The 14,395-nt window shown below is 37.1% G+C and overlaps 1 protein-coding gene across 3 annotated transcripts in view; it reads left to right on the top strand.

Moving 5' to 3' along the window:
* The window catches only part of LOC121382595 (E3 ubiquitin-protein ligase MIB2-like), a 38,707-nt gene that overhangs the window by 14,501 nt on the left and 9,811 nt on the right, over positions 1-14,395 (top strand). For all 3 annotated transcript variants that reach the window (XM_041512109.1, XM_041512107.1, XM_041512108.1), the window contains exons 9-12: positions 50-176; positions 1,699-1,801; positions 9,143-9,243; positions 13,131-13,297. In XM_041512109.1, the coding sequence (XP_041368043.1) occupies positions 50-176; positions 1,699-1,801; positions 9,143-9,243; positions 13,131-13,297 (498 nt within the window). The remainder of the gene's footprint in view (positions 1-49; positions 177-1,698; positions 1,802-9,142; positions 9,244-13,130; positions 13,298-14,395) is intronic.

The following is a 14,395-nucleotide window of genomic DNA, read 5'->3' as shown; positions in this document are numbered from 1 at the left end:
CCCTTGACGAGGATATCATTGGACTTGACCTTTTCTCTCTGTTTAACAGGATTACACAGCGAATTCTGCAAAGGGACCCAAGTCTCGTCAATTTGACCAAAGATGACGGTTTTACCGCTCTGCATCTTGCAGCTCTGAACAATCGCCCAGCTATTTTGCGACTGCTTATTGCACAGGTAAATAAGATTGTGAAGATAAATATCTGTGATATTAAAAAAACAGTGGTGTAATAAAGAATTTCAGTCACCTTGCAGTGTCAATAAAAGTCATTGTAAGGCAATAACCATATACAGCATAGACTGGCATGATTATCAAATACAACAGGATTTTCACTTTGTTGAAAATGGATTTGTTCTGAAGTCCATTGGCCTCTCTTTAGTACAGAGTTACAGTTTTAAAGGGAATATCCTGAGTTTTCAGCTCTAGCAAGACTTCCGTTTGTTTCCTCAATAAAATAAACATAGATCCAGTGTTTTCCTGTTTTTCAAAACGCTATATCACCGTAACATGTTTTAAATATAAAGCATTAAGCAGATAAATACATTTGGAATTAGGGGCGGGACGTAGCCCAGTGGTAAAGCGCTCGCTTCATGCGCGGTCGGTTTGCGATCGATCCCCATCGGCGGGCCCATTAGGCTTTTTCTGCTCCAGCCATTGCACCACGACTGGTATAGTAAAGGCTATGGTATGTGCTATCCTGTCTGTGGGAAATGCATATAAAAGATCTATTGCTGCATTAGGAAAAATGTAGCAAGTTTCCTCTGTTGACTATATGTCAGAATTACCAAATGCTTGACATCCAATAGCCGATGATTAATGAATCAATGTGCTCCAGTGGTGTTGTTAAACAAAACAAACAAACTTTTTAACATTTGGAATTATACCAAAGTGTGTGTGGCTGATGGAAGAAATAATACATTAGCATGTACAAAAATATTTCAGACAAAGATCTACATTCAGATAATACAAAACATTACGATATCTGAAAATGCATTGATTATAGAAATACGCATATCCCAAGCAAGAACATGGAAGTCAATTGTAATTTTATTACTGTACAAATATATTTTACCAAAAACCTTTTAAACTGGCTACAAACGCAGGAGAATCCCTTTATAGCCGAAACATTTTTGTTCGTTTTATATCATTTGTGCTAATTCTGGATGTATTTTCAAATTACTGTTGTATTAAATATTGTAAGTAAGTAAGTAAATAAGTAAGTAGGTAAGTAAGTAAGTAAGTAAGTAGGTACGTAGGTAAGTAAGTAAGTAGGTAAGTAAGTACGTAAGTAGGTAAGTACATGTAAGTACGTAAGTAGGTAAGTAAGTAGGTAGGTAAGTAGGTAGGTAAGTAGTAGGTAAGTACATGTAAGTACGTAAGTAGGTAAGTAAGTAGGTAGGTAAGTAGGTAGGTAGGTAAGTAAGTATGTAAGTAGGTAAGTACATGTAAGTACGTAAGTAGGTAGGTAAGTAGGTAGGTAAGTAGGTAGGTAAGTAGGTAGGTAGGTAAGTATGTAAGTAGGTAAGTACATGTAAGTACGTAAGTAGGTAAGTACATGTAAGTACGTAAGTAGTAAGTAAGTAGGTAGGTAAGTAGGTAGGTATGTAGGTAGGTAGGTAGGTAGGTAGGTAAGTAAGTATGTAAGTATGTAAGTAAGTAAGTAAGTAGGTCTAATGAATAGTTTAATGTTATTTACAGGGTGCTGATGTTAACTTGAAAACCACCGATTCAGGACCAGCTGCAATACATTTAGCTTGTCATCACGATTACGTGGATTGTATTGAAGTCCTTGTTTCTGGAGGTACATGACATTTGCCGGTAAAACAAACAATTAAAAAAAACCCCAAAAAACCCCGGCACAAACATTTAACACAGAGACAAAGACATTTTGTTTAGGTATTTTGGACATTACAGACATGGATGATGATGAGATGAATGGTGAAGCCGCAGTATTTCCATTTCGGTATGAGACTACTTGACAGGTCCGTGCTCCACGCTTGCTGTCAGTTGAGCTATCTCGGTATTACCCGAGCCCGGGGTACATGGAACCTGCAGTGCATGCCGGCTAATCATCCCCCATGTGAGGTCATACACTCGGGAGACACACCCATAATCGCACCCGTGAAGTGGGTGAAACTCTGTGTATCTGGCCTTACACCTCCCCACTGAGCCTAGCGGTGTACTCTCTCTGGGTTGGAGATGACACTGGCATGAAAAATCCACCATTGCCTCATGTGGGATACAAACCCAGTACCTACCAGCTAGAAGTCTGATGGCATAACCATTACACCACTGAGGCTGGTACAAACAAAATGTTACTTAAGAAGTGTACACTGACATAAAACAAGACGATGAACAAAAACAACAACATGTGACATAACCTTTTTCAATTTAAAAACACTGTTTTGGTGTCGCGGGGTAGTGTACTAAATACAAGTAGTTAGCATTTTTACACAAGAAAAGATATATCACAGCCCTCCCCTAAACAAAATGCTACCCTCGACAATGTTGAAAAACATTGTGTGATCTTTCGAAAGCAACAAAAGACTACCAGAAATCAAATTCAGTTTGTAATTTGCTTTGAATCCAGAAATCACTTTGTCCCACACATGTCACTTGACACTGGCAGTATTCTTTAGACTGAGAAAAGTGTACAGTATTTTTGAGTAGAAGATTTTGAACAATAGCTTGGTAAAAAAAAAATATATATACTTCTTAAAGGAAGAATTCTGAGTTTACAACCATTGTAAAATGTTTTCGACCAATAGAGCCTTTTCGATGACGTAACATACAAATTAAATACATTTTCTTATTTAAAATATCAGGTCTGTATTTACAAGGTGTGTGTTGTTGTCCTAATGCTTGTAGTAGCCCAGACCGAATTTTACCTCCTAATAATTCCCTACGTACAAATATATATATATATATCAGAGATGGGGCACTTGACAAAAGTAATTGATTATGATTACAATTACTTTAGAATGTCACAATTACGATTACGATTACAAGATAATTGAAAGTAATCAATTATGATTGCGAATACATTGTCTAGCAATCATGATTACATTTCAACAAATCTACACAAATAATGAAATGATGTTACCACCATGAAGTTATGCACTTTATTTTACAACCATACCGATTTCATTCACTGAAAGACAATGGATAATTTTGGATTAGGCCAACAAAAAGAAGAAGTTTGTTTCAGGTAACATGGCCAAAACAAGTAGGGTAGGTAGGTAGGATTTTTTTTTTCTTTTTTTTTTTTCTTTTTTTTTCAAAGAAAGGTTACCCTACCTTAAATGTGTTTGCCAGAGAAAAACTCAGTCTCAAGATGAAAGACATGAAGGCAAGCTGTCTGAAAAATCTTAGTTTACTCTTTGCAGGCAGAGAGAAATAAAAACAATCTCACTGTCAATGTCAGTTTTAAGTTTCACATGCCATTTTCAAAAGACAGGAAAACCAAAAAGGTTCAAACTATTCCTTTCACCAATAAAAGTCAGTAGATGACTGCACAGAAACTTCACAGCTTTGTCCAGTTTTGTCAGAGGATGACTGCACAAATTTGTCCCAGTTGGTCAATAGATGTTTACACAAAAAGTTCACAGATTTATCCAGTCAGTAGAAAACTTCACAGATTTGTCCATCTTGTATTGGAAATAACAAAACAATACTAATTTTGTGTGCAATTTACAAATCAATCGGCTTAGAAATGAATAACTTGTAGTAAATTTCATAGTAATAAAAAAGGCGTTCCTAGCCCGAGTACTCTGACTGTAAGAGAGCTAGACATTTGGACATAAATAATGAGAGCGTGTTTATGTTCAAATGTCCATCTAGCTCTCTTACAGTCAGAGTACTCGGGCTAAGGCGTTCCCTGTGGGACGGACTTATAGTTTTAATGTTTATTAGCCTATTGAACGGACCCATGCTAAAATCACCCAAATTAATTTATTCCCAATTAACTGAAACACTGAAATAAATGAGAACTGTTTAATGTTTGTGGTTATTCTTGAATATTCTGTTTATTTAATTATTACCCGTGCTCAGCAGTTGATAGGCCTATCTACATCACTGGCGTAGGAAGCGGGAAAGGGGGTACTTTGTAGCAGAATCGATGGTTTATATATTAATTTTATACGTGTGTGTACCCACCCACCCCACTTTTTGGTATCTTCCTACAGGCTACACCCGTACATATTAACAAATTCTGGGTACTAGGCCTAAGCAGTAGCCAACAACGAAAATTGTACCACGTCTTCTTCAAATGACCTTCACCTTTGCATGCGGCAAAAAACGCCGATGACTTGTAGTTTGTGCATGTGGTATCGAGAAATCCTTGATTGTTTTGTTGAGATCGCACGTTGTTGTTTTTGGAAAATAAACCTACAATGTATGAGATGACTGGAGTTACGATAATACGATATATTTTCCTCTATAGGCCTACAGTATTTAGCAGTTTGTAATAAAAGCTGTTTAATCGCCACACACGTTACCGTACTGTCATGCGATCTCGTGTGTCACCAATTACCGTGGTACCTAATAAGAGCACATGTTATTATTGATTCCAATTTCAAACAAATTAGTTATGCTCATATCCATTCAACGTCCAGGCATGTCTAGTCTGGGTCCAGTCTCTAACAACGCCAGTGATTGGATCCAGGGTAAAAAGGTGCCAAAAAGTGGGGTGGGGGTATATAAAAAACATCGCTGCTGCCCCCACCCACGCACACACATCCCTCAACGTCCATTTAACACACACACACTAACGTGTAAGAGTTATCCTACTTGAGTACTTCTGTCGTCTGCTTTGTCGATCCGGGACCACAACTTCTCTGTGCGCTTCCCCCCACCCCACCCCACCCCAGCAGAAAAAAAAAGTTCAGGGTCGGTCAGGTGACCGGAAACAAACAATTTTTTTGGGGGGGGCTTATTTATTAAATTATTTCAAACATTTATAAACGTAAGTATACTGCAGGGAGGGAATCAGTTTCCAAAACCAGATTTATTATTCTTAAATTTGGATTGACGAAAAGGTACCCATAACCATAAGTATAATTATTGTATCAATGCATAACATATATATTTTGTTATATTATTGAAATAAGCCATAATTAGTAATTGCAAACTGTCTGATCACTATTACTTGGGGGGGGGGGGGGGGGGGTTATTGTTTGTAGAACGTATACCATTTAATACCATCCACAAATTAAAATAAATTATTATTTTTTAAAATCTATAAATGAAGAAATAAAGAATGAAAGAAAAGAACAAACAAGTAAATAAATAAATAAATAATTAAATTGATATCTGCATACATATACATGTGCACAAGTTGCTCATTGCATTTAATTGTTGACATTCTAAAAAATGACTCTTATTAATGAATCGATTTGCAGTCATGCTTGCTTTGTGCCATATTATAAGGATCCAATTGTATCGGTGAAAATTACAAGTATCTTGGTCTGGGTGTGTTTATTTTGGTATCATTAGAAGTGCCGCGTTTTGTAGAACATCTATTAAAATCAGCTTTCGGGAATGTTTATCAGACGTATTAATATTTTAAGCTATTTTAAAGGAAAATAAACCAAGGTTTATCGTGATAGACAACTTTCAACTGGGTGTTTGCTTAATTAGTTATGTTATTTGTGGCTGTGTCTGTGACAGGGTGAGGATGACTGCCCATAGAATCAAGCTTGATACGACTGGCTGGCAGTCGTAACCACTAACAAATATATATATATATATATTCATTTTTTTACGGCAATGAATTAGAACACAAAACTGGGGCATGGTGCAGCGCCCTTTTATATATTGCTAGCTAGAACACTGTATTCATTCAAGTGGTTTTATAGTAAACGTAAACACGATAGATACCATTATGCGAATGTGTGTCTTCATGCCCTGGATAAAATTCATTTGATAATCCAGACGTTATGATCCCCTGTTTCTCAAGGCAAATAATAGTTCTACTATGAGAGTAGTAGACAATGGGAGATCAGTTCTACTGACTGACCAGTACTGCTTCTAACTATAGGCACTGTTACTGGAGTTGATGCTAAATACATCTAAGTTTAGTAAATAATAGTAATCATGAAAGTAATCGTTGATTAGCAATGTAATCGATTACGATTGCGATTACATGACATTCTCAAACAATGTAATCGATTACGATTGCGATTACGTGAAAACATGTAATCGATTACAATTACTGATTATGATTACCGTATATCTTCGCCTATAAGTCGAATTTTTTTTCACCCAAAAATTATTTTATAACTTGGGGGGTCGACTTATAAGAGGGTAAAAAAAATTCACCAAAAAATATTACTGTTTTGGGGATTATTTTACAAGTTTTACTGTTGAAGTATGCCATGTATTTATACTCAAATATGTTAATTTGACACATTTATTTTTTATAACCTATTTTTTTTGGCATTAGAACGGTTTTGGTTATGCGAAAAGGCGTACTATCTCACTCACATGCCAAGACAACAGTCCACTTAGTTAAATTAACAGTCATCACTAATAGTAAAAATGTAAACAATACTAACTACCTGTTGCCTGAGTTTATTTTGAAATCTGGTCACTGGCATTAATGGTTGTTCAAACAATGTTTTGGCGGTGATTAACTTCATGAATATTACTGAGCTTTCCCTTAAAATAGACTGATCTCTGCAGTTCACTATCTAGAGCAATAGGGACACACATCATTTGGTACAAAAACCAGTGTACTTTCCAGAGTTATCCTCCTTACATGTATTAATATGGCGGCAAAACGTGATACTTTCAGTTTTATCGTAGTGATCTGTTGTCAGTGTTTATAAATAAAGTTGTTGTCTGTGCACATACCCATCTGTACAATACTATACAGTAAGAGTCAAACAGCTTTCACTCTCTACTAAGGGAATATTTTGTTTTGATGCTATGTAATAATGATAGTTTGATTGGAATAGTCTGATTATATTGCGATGTACAATACGTGAAAACCGAAGTTTGTAAAATAATTTTCTTTTGTTCAAATATTATTGTTCTCATGTGCTGAAAATAAGAAATATTTCAATATTTATAAGTAGTTTTTCATGGGTCGACTTATAAACGGGTCAATGAAAAAATAAGTTTTCAGGGCTTGAAATTAGGGACTCGACTTATAGCCGAGATCGACTTACAGGCGAAGATATACGGTACCCATCTCTGATATATATATATGTGTATATGTGTGTGTGTGTGTGTGTGTGTGTGTGTGACGAATTAAAAGTAAAAACTGAGTGCTACAAACATTAGTATACGACCGCAAACACATTCGATATACAGACACTGGTACTCTGAGAAGAAATGTATTTAGTATGAAATAGTAGTCGCCAACGAGGCTCTGTTATCGCAAACATCTTACAATGGCTGCAAACTCAGGACAGTCCTTTTGAAATCGCCGAAAACAGAACACACACGCATGGAATGGAATTCAGTTTGCTATAAAGCTAGTAGTCCAGTACAGACTGTAATAATCCCTTTAATACAGTTTATTACGTCCAGAATTCATTGTATCGCCACAGTAATGTTATGGCCACAAGATTTCCGATAACCTACCACATCAATTTCCAAGCCAAACACTAGAGTTTCCATAACACAACAAATTTGTTTTGTCGCTCTTTAGTAGGTTTTACAAACATCAGGCCAGGGAAAATGGTGCAGGCAAACACAGCCCAATTTTGAAATTGTGCATTTTCATAGTTCAATTGTTCATAATTATTGTTTACAAACATCAGGCCAGGGAAAATGGACAGGTAACGTGCAGGCAAACACAGCCCAATTTTGAAATTGTGCATTTTCATAGTTCAATTGTTCATAATTATTGTACAGAATAATAAATAACTTAACTTCAACTTTTAGTGTTATCTAACCCTTGTTAGCATTATTTAGGTTGGAAATTGTTGTGGTAGGCTGTCACAAATCCTGAAACCTGGCCGAAATAAACATTATTACAAATCTGACATATTCTGTCATTTCTCACAACGCCAAACCTACGACCTTTTTCTTTGTCTAGATTATAGTCCTCACTCACTGTAGATGTAATCAGATAGTACTAACAACAGGCCTCTAAAAATTGCGAGAATGTGATTTTGCGAAACATCCTGTAATAGTCTTCTATTTTTTTCACGTCGCTCCAAGACCAGGCCTCTTTTCAAGGCAGGTCTCTATACAAGGCAGGATTCTATTTTTTTCGCGTCACTCCAAGACCAGGCCTCTTTTCAAGGCAGGTCTCTATACAAGGCAGGATTCTATTTTTTTCACGTTGCTTCAAGACCAGGCCTCTTTTCAAGGCAGGTCTCTATACAAGGCAGGATTCTATTTTTTTCGCGTCGCTCCAAGACCAGGCCTCTTTTCAAGGCAGGTCTCTATACAAGGCAGGATTCTATTTTTTCACGTCACTCCAAGACCAGGCCTCTTTTCAAGGCAGGTCTCTATACAAGGCAGGATTCTATTGTTTTCATGCAAATTTTTCTAACATAGCCTTGTTGTAACATATTCTAATGTAGGCTCTCACACCTAGCTTCTTGGAGCGGGATGTAGCCCAGTGGTGCGCAGTTGGTCTGGGATCGATCCCCGTTGGTGGACCCATTGGGCTATTTCTCACTCCAACCAGTGCACCACGACTGGTATATCAAAGGCCATGGTATGTGCTATCCTGTCTGTGGGATGGTGCATATAAAAAATCTCTTGCTACTAATGAAAAATGTAGCGGCTTTCCTTCCTTAGACGATGATTAATAAATCAATGTGCTCTAGTGGCGTCATTAAACAAAACAAACAAAGCAACCGAGCTTCTTATTTCTTGTTATTCTTATTTTTATATATTAGCTTTTGACGTCAGGTTTACAAAGCTACAGTAGCAGAAGTTGGTCTTTATAGAAGGCAGGCTTCTGTTCAAGGCAGGCCTCTATTCAAGAATTTACGGTATCTTTTGTTCTCCTCGCAAAATTTCAGACCTTATTTACATGGACATGACAGGTTACGCAAAAAGGAATGGATTACTTGAATTTACTTTTTGCATAACCTATACATCGGGGACGCAAAACATACATTCAGGGTTACTCAAATTTTTAATGCTCAGAGATGTGTAACAAGTATATTCTGTTTTCAAGATGCCGATATAAATTTGGTGGATGACAACGAGAACACAGCATTGCATTTGATAATGGGTGAAACAAGAGATATCTTCATGCATAAAGGAAAAACTGTGAAGGTAAGAATATGACGTCATAATTAGACCAAAGATACGGTGCCTTATTTGTTGTATACCCAACTAACAGCATACCACATGCACTGTTATGCCGCATTTAGCTCGCGCCACATATAGCACAACTGTGAGCTTTATGCGTACGCATATAACACACACAAAGATATAGCTGTATGCAGCGAAAAGGCATGGTCATACCGCATAAAGAGTAAATGAAGATTCTTGATCCAACCGTTCTTACATGTACGTTATTGATCAGATGGCGCTTAATTTCTCAAGGTCACTGTGACCGTGACCTTTGACCTAGCGACATCAAGTTTGAGAATCCTAGGTCCAACCGTTCTCAAGTTATTGATCGGAACCTGTTTAACTGCCCAAGGTCACTGTGACTTTGACCTAGTGACCTCAAAATTGATAGGATTCCTCTACCGGTCATGACCAACCTTCATATCAAGTTTGAGGATCCTAGGCCCAACTGCATTGATTATAAAATATTTATGCATGAAAACATGTTTGGTCATTCATTTCCTAAAAACGTGTAGAGTATGGGTAAAAAAAATAGGGTAGGTATGGTTAGCAGAAACAAAAAGTAATTCCAGATGCCAATAAGTCCTCTTTCCAACTAGTTAGTGTAACGAAAGATCATTAAACAAGTTTATCAAGACAAAAGAAATTGCACCAGATCCAGTACCACCACTACCAGCGTTGCTGTTGCTACTACCGTTGTTGTTACCACTACTGCTACTTTAACGTGTTTGTTACTGCTGCAGTTGGTGCTGCTGCTACTGCTACTTCTGTTACATCTGGTACTTCCATCGCAACTACTACTGCTGCTGAGCACTGCTGTGCACTGCTGTTACTACTACTACTACTGTTGCTGGTACTACTACTACTACAGCATCAACAGCAGCAGTGGTAGTAGTAGTAGTAGCGACAGCAGTAGTAGTAGCGACAGCAGTAGTAGTAGCAGGGTTGAAAATTAACATGAAAACCATGGTCGCAGCAGGGTCAGTTGAAGAAAAATCTTACTGGCCCTTCTCAAATTCAACTAGCCCTCCAATTCTTACATTGAAATTTAACTGAAGAGCCAAAATCAAAATTAGACTTTCTTTAAAAATAATAACCATGTGCTCACCGTATAGTCTGTGTGCGTCAAAAGAAAACCGATGAATTGGTGTTTAACTTCATAATGAATAAAGTTAAAATTCACATAAAACCATGTCATTAAACTTTAAACCCATACCAACTCAAATAACAAAATAATTGAAAAAGAAATCCAGTATGAATAAAAAATATTACTTTACAAAATACCATTAAATGATACATATTAAATCTCATTTTTAATACCGGTGGTGAAAACAAAATGCTACATCACCCAAGGTATGCTGCTTGACTTGCGTTGTCTCTGAAGTAAAAGATAATGCAGTACAGAGACTAAAGGTAGAACTGCGCCTTCTTTAGTAAACCAGTCTGGCAGTGGCAGTCTTCTTTGTGGTGATGCAAGAGGGATGGAATTCCCAGTAAATGATTTACTCGGGGGGTGGCTGTTCTCCCACAGACGAGGCACTAGATAGAGATCCAAGGAATCATCCACTATTTTTCCACTATTCTGCTTTGTGCAGAGATATGGCCTTGATCATGTATTACGGTTTTGTCATTCAGATTACCTTGGATGTTCCAACAATTGCCTTAAAACCTGTATCAGAAAAAATACTTAACCTATGAAGTTTGATGGTAATTTGTAAAGAATTTTTGTTTTAATCTACACTGAACTTTTCCCTCCAATAAAATGTTATTTGAGATGGTATGGGTTTAAGACTTAACAAGGTAATATGTTTTTATATGAATTTTATCTTTATTTTTTTATTTTGGCACAGTCAAAATATAGAACAACTTTTCCCTCCAATAAAATGTTATTTGAGATGGTATGGGTTTAAGACTTAACAAGGTAATATGTTTTTATATGAATTTTATCTTTATTTATTATTTTGGCACAGTCAAAATATAGAACATGTTCTATGTCTTCTGCTGCCAGACCTGTAGTGTGTTTTGTCACATTCGATTCAGTATAAGTGTGTTTCTGTTTTTAAATAGTACCATACTCGCCAGACCCTAAAATTCTTAGTCGCCCGTAACCAGGAAAGGTTGCCACAGGCCTGCCGGGCGAATGCTAATTTTCAACTCTGTAGTAGCCGTAGTAGTGACAGCGGCACCAGTAACATCAGAAGTAGTAGTAGGAGCAGGAGAAGGAGAGGGAGCAGCATCATCAAAAACATCAACAGCAGTCAATAATTACAAAAAGTCTCGAATGTCCAACCATTCTATTTCTTTTAGACATATTATATCCTGTCATCGGTTTGCTTTCTTTCAATATCATATATATATATATATATTAAACAAAGTGAGCATCAAGGCACATGTCTGCTAACGTGCGCTTTATGCGGCGCACGCTGCCACATAAACCTCATCGTGTGCTTTATGCATTGAAAATCACCGCATAATGTTCACAGTTGTGCTATATGTGGCACACGCTATATGCGGCCCAAGCCCGTAGCCAGGATTTTTGAAGGGGGGTTCTTTTTGGTATTAAAAGGGCACTTGCGAGCGTAGCGAGCAACACTTGGCTGGGGGCTGCCTAGGGGTGGGTGGACTCTAGCCTAGTTTGAAAGGGCACTTCAGAAAAAGGGGGGTTCGTTCGAACCCCCCTGGCTACGGGCTTGCGGCCTTACGGCCTTACAATGCACTACTGTTATTATTTAGCAACTACGGTAGATGTGAGCCGTGCTAAGCACGAGGCAGTTTAGATGGGGTGCATTGGTGGCCTTACCCTGGGGTACTCCCCTAAAATAAGATCGCCCTATAGATAGGCAACCCTCATTAGTCAATGGACAAAATGTCAACGATCATAATGTCAATGGACAAAATGTCTTCCATTCATGTCGTATCTCGGTCAAAATGTTAACTTGTGTGTCTGTGTATTAAGAGAGAGAGAGAGAGAGAACATATGTATGTGTTAGGGTTGGGGAAATCGAGTTTCTTGCTCATTACAAAATTAGCAATAATTAGAGGATGCTCCATTGTTGGTTGTATGCCTCATTAGCTAGCCTGTCTTTGATTTTTTTTAAAAATAAGTTAGTGGCATTTAAAAACAAAATTCCATCACCCATGTTGTTCTGTTATTGACATAATCATATACATATTTAGTGCTTTCAAATGTGTGCCAACAGTGGTTTAATTGGTTAAAGGAAAGGTCATAGAATAGTGTATAATCTGAAAGTTGACATTTTGACCTGTTTTACATTGATGATGCGTTGCAATATTGGTTTGCTTGCCACAGCTCCATACACTGTTTACATGGTATTTTGGAAGCTTTTATTTTAAGACTGTTATGTTGATCTTTCACACCTATATTTACTTTTCAAACCTGGTTTTCATTGTCTTAATAAATCGTGTAATATTGGTTTGTTTACGATAGTTCAAAACTCTGTTTTCATAGTCTGATCATAGCATTTATTTTTGTCTTTTTAAAAAAAAAAAAAAAAAAAAAAAAAAAAAAATAATAATAATAATAAAAAATTAAATTATGTAATGTGTCTTTCATTAATTTTTATTAATAATTTTACAATTTTGGATTAATCTTCATCATATACCTTTGTTTGAAACCCAATAGCCAATGCGCATTTTCTGCTGGGGTGTTGTTAAATATTCATTCATTCATTCATGAACCTGAACAAAAGTATAAGTTTGTTTTGTTTAACGACACCACTAGAACACATTCATTTATGAATCATCAGCTAGTGGATGTCAAACATTTGGTAATTCTGACATATTCTTAGAGAGGAAACTAGCTACATTCGAATTTGAGCAATTCATGTTCGTATGTTCCTTTGCAGGTGGAGAAAAAGCGAAGGGCCAACATGCAGGTTCGATCCAAACTTGCTACATACCTAGTGCAGCATGGCGCTGATGTGAATATCAAAAACAAGAAAGGACAAACACCTTTTGACCTCTGCAATTCAAAAATACTGAAGAAAGCAGTTTCAGCTGCATTGGATGGAAGGTACGGTCAATACAGACAGAGAGCGGCGTTCAGTGCTTGAGAGAATCAAAATAACCACTTACAGTAATAATAGTAATTTGCACGAGAGCCACGCTATATATATATATATGTTGGTATCATGTCATGTTTGTATGTATGTATTGATGTGTGAATATCTATATATTGTATGTATGTTGAGGTTGACCATTACATACATAGATATTAATGCACTGGCGCAGGGGATAATTAAATCCTTTCTGGCCTCACAAATTGTCCCATGCCGTTGCTGGGGCTCGAACCTATGGCACCGACTCACCCACAAATTGCAGACTTGACACGATACCTTCTGAGCTATTGAGGCATCCATAAAAAGATGCTATTTAACCCAACCATATGCATGGGGCCTACAAGGTACGCGATCGATCCCTCTTATGTGCATGAAACAGTGGGCAGACCTGGCACTAGCTAGTATGTATTGATATATGAATATCTATATGTTGTATGTATGTATGTATGTATGTATATTCATACATGTATGAATGTATGTTGCACACCTCCCTCACCCTCCCATCAGAAAAAAATATGATAAAAACGTCCTTTTTTAGTCTAAAAATATCCATTTGTCCACTAATTGGGGACATGATTCTTGTTTTACTGCCTCCATCAGTATTTATTTTAGGCTAGTTCCAGATTAGTAAAGCTATCTTAGCGCTGAGATAGCTTCGAATATATGGGCCCTAGGCCCGTACTTATAAAACTTTTAGAGTCGTGACTCAATCTCTAATGACGTCACACGCATACAATTTGTATAGCGTTGCCATGACACTATTGTTTCACACTATTAGAGTCTCGAGTCTAGACTCTAAATGTTTTATAAGCACCAGGCCAGGTTATACTCATTACAAGCAATGAGGAATCAGACGACTGGTTTGTTGTGTCTTTATGTGAGACTGACCATCGGGAAAGACGTATTATTGTTATGATGTGCAGCAATATATTTTGATTGTCTGAAACTGACAAAGGCTACACTCAATCGATACAATCCCCGTCCGGCTATTTCCCATTGTGCTATTTCTGTCTGTAGGATGGTGCATATAAAAGATCCCTTGCTACAAATGG

This window comes from Gigantopelta aegis, chromosome 10 (assembly GCF_016097555.1).
Source record: "Gigantopelta aegis isolate Gae_Host chromosome 10, Gae_host_genome, whole genome shotgun sequence".
NCBI classification, from domain to species: Eukaryota; Metazoa; Mollusca; class Gastropoda; order Neomphalida; family Peltospiridae; genus Gigantopelta; species Gigantopelta aegis.
Note: the sequence above shows the minus strand (reverse complement) of the source record. Positions and strands in the feature narration are given on the sequence as shown.